The sequence below is a fragment of the Eurytemora carolleeae genome, unplaced genomic scaffold (assembly GCF_000591075.1).
Source record: "Eurytemora carolleeae unplaced genomic scaffold, Eaff_2.0 scaffold18, whole genome shotgun sequence".
NCBI lineage: Eukaryota > Metazoa > Arthropoda > Copepoda > Calanoida > Temoridae > Eurytemora > Eurytemora carolleeae.
In genome coordinates this window covers 562235-563514 of record NW_019396537.1, presented here as the reverse complement: position 1 = coordinate 563514, position 1280 = coordinate 562235, and the positions used below count along the sequence as shown (strand labels likewise).

The window sequence follows — 1280 nt, the reverse complement described above, 5'->3', positions numbered from 1 at the left end:
ATGACAATCCTTATTTTAGAGGGGAGTTTCAGTGGTTTTTACTTTCTAGTGAATTTTTCGTATGCAGAAATTTTTTACTGCAATATTTGCAAATGCGCAGGAGAATCCAAAGTGCCGGGAGAAATTCTTATATTCAGATTCTGTCGTCTTCACCTAAAACCACAATATTTACATTCCGATGGTTTCTCTCTTGTATGAAGGCAGAAAGGCAGTCAAGGTCTCACAAGTCACAACTACTACCTGTATTCTTTACGTTGAGTACAACAACTTTCAGTGTTCAAATATAGTTTTGTAAACCTAAACGTGAGGAATAACTAAGTAATTAAGCCGAAAGAATCCGGAGCGTTTCGCACTCTCATGCTGAAATTTATTTTTTTAGGTTTTAAATCTTAATTTACAGCAATTCACAGTTTCCCTAATTTTCTATGATTTGGTGATTTGAACCTAACATAATGGCCGTACTCATGGGGTATATAAATATTATAAATAAAAACTTAAAGGAACATTCGCAAACACTCCCTTTTATAGGAACATTTACCCTTAATTGTAACCTTAAAGGAACATTGACCCTTAATTGTAACCTTAAAAGCTATGTATTATCAATATCCATGTTTTTTTATTATTTGGGGTTTCTCTGCAATATTGACTTGTGAATCGGACATGTCCCTTTTTTAATGTAAGGTCACTAAACATTTATTGCGACCGTTTTTAATTAAAGGGATTGTGCAACATTTTTAATTAAAGGGATTGTACAACATTTTTAATTAAAGGGATTGTACAACATTTTTAATTAAAGGGATTGTACAACATTTTTATATAGGATCCTTCCTTTAAACAATGCAATTACGCTCGATTCACAGTGGTACCTTTAAACCTCTATCTGAGTAACAAAGAGGAAATTTTCTTCGCGTTGTTTTCAAATTCTAACTTTTCCTATTATGTCTCTTCAAATCATTTAATTATAGAGTAACCACAGTTAAAAATAATCAATTTTAAGTGGGATAATCAAGGAAATCTCATTCGTCCTTGATCAAAAAAAGGTTTAAATGATACAGTATTGAATCGGACCCGTCGCTTTAAATGAGTCCAAGAGCTAAAATTAAATTATGAAAAATCATTTATTTCAATTGACAGGGCCGGAGAGCAGCAGAAATGTTCAAAGAACCATCGCCTGCGCTGGAAGGGTCAGCCCTTAGTTCCAGGTATAGATCACCGGAGGGGGGAGGGGGTTGATCCCTCAATTCCAGGTATAAATAAGCGGAGGGGGGAGTGAAGGGGGG

At 34.8% G+C, this 1280-nt stretch overlaps 1 protein-coding gene across 1 annotated transcript in view; it reads left to right on the top strand.

Annotated features, from left to right (window-relative positions):
* Nucleotides 1-1135: 1135 nt before the first annotated feature.
* The window catches only part of LOC111705069 (intraflagellar transport protein 43 homolog), a 7256-nt gene continuing 7111 nt past the window's right edge, over nucleotides 1136-1280 (top strand). The window contains exon 1 of the mRNA XM_023477503.1: nucleotides 1136-1202. Coding sequence (XP_023333271.1) covers nucleotides 1153-1202 — 50 coding nt within the window. The 5' untranslated portion in view covers nucleotides 1136-1152. The remainder of the gene's footprint in view (nucleotides 1203-1280) is intronic.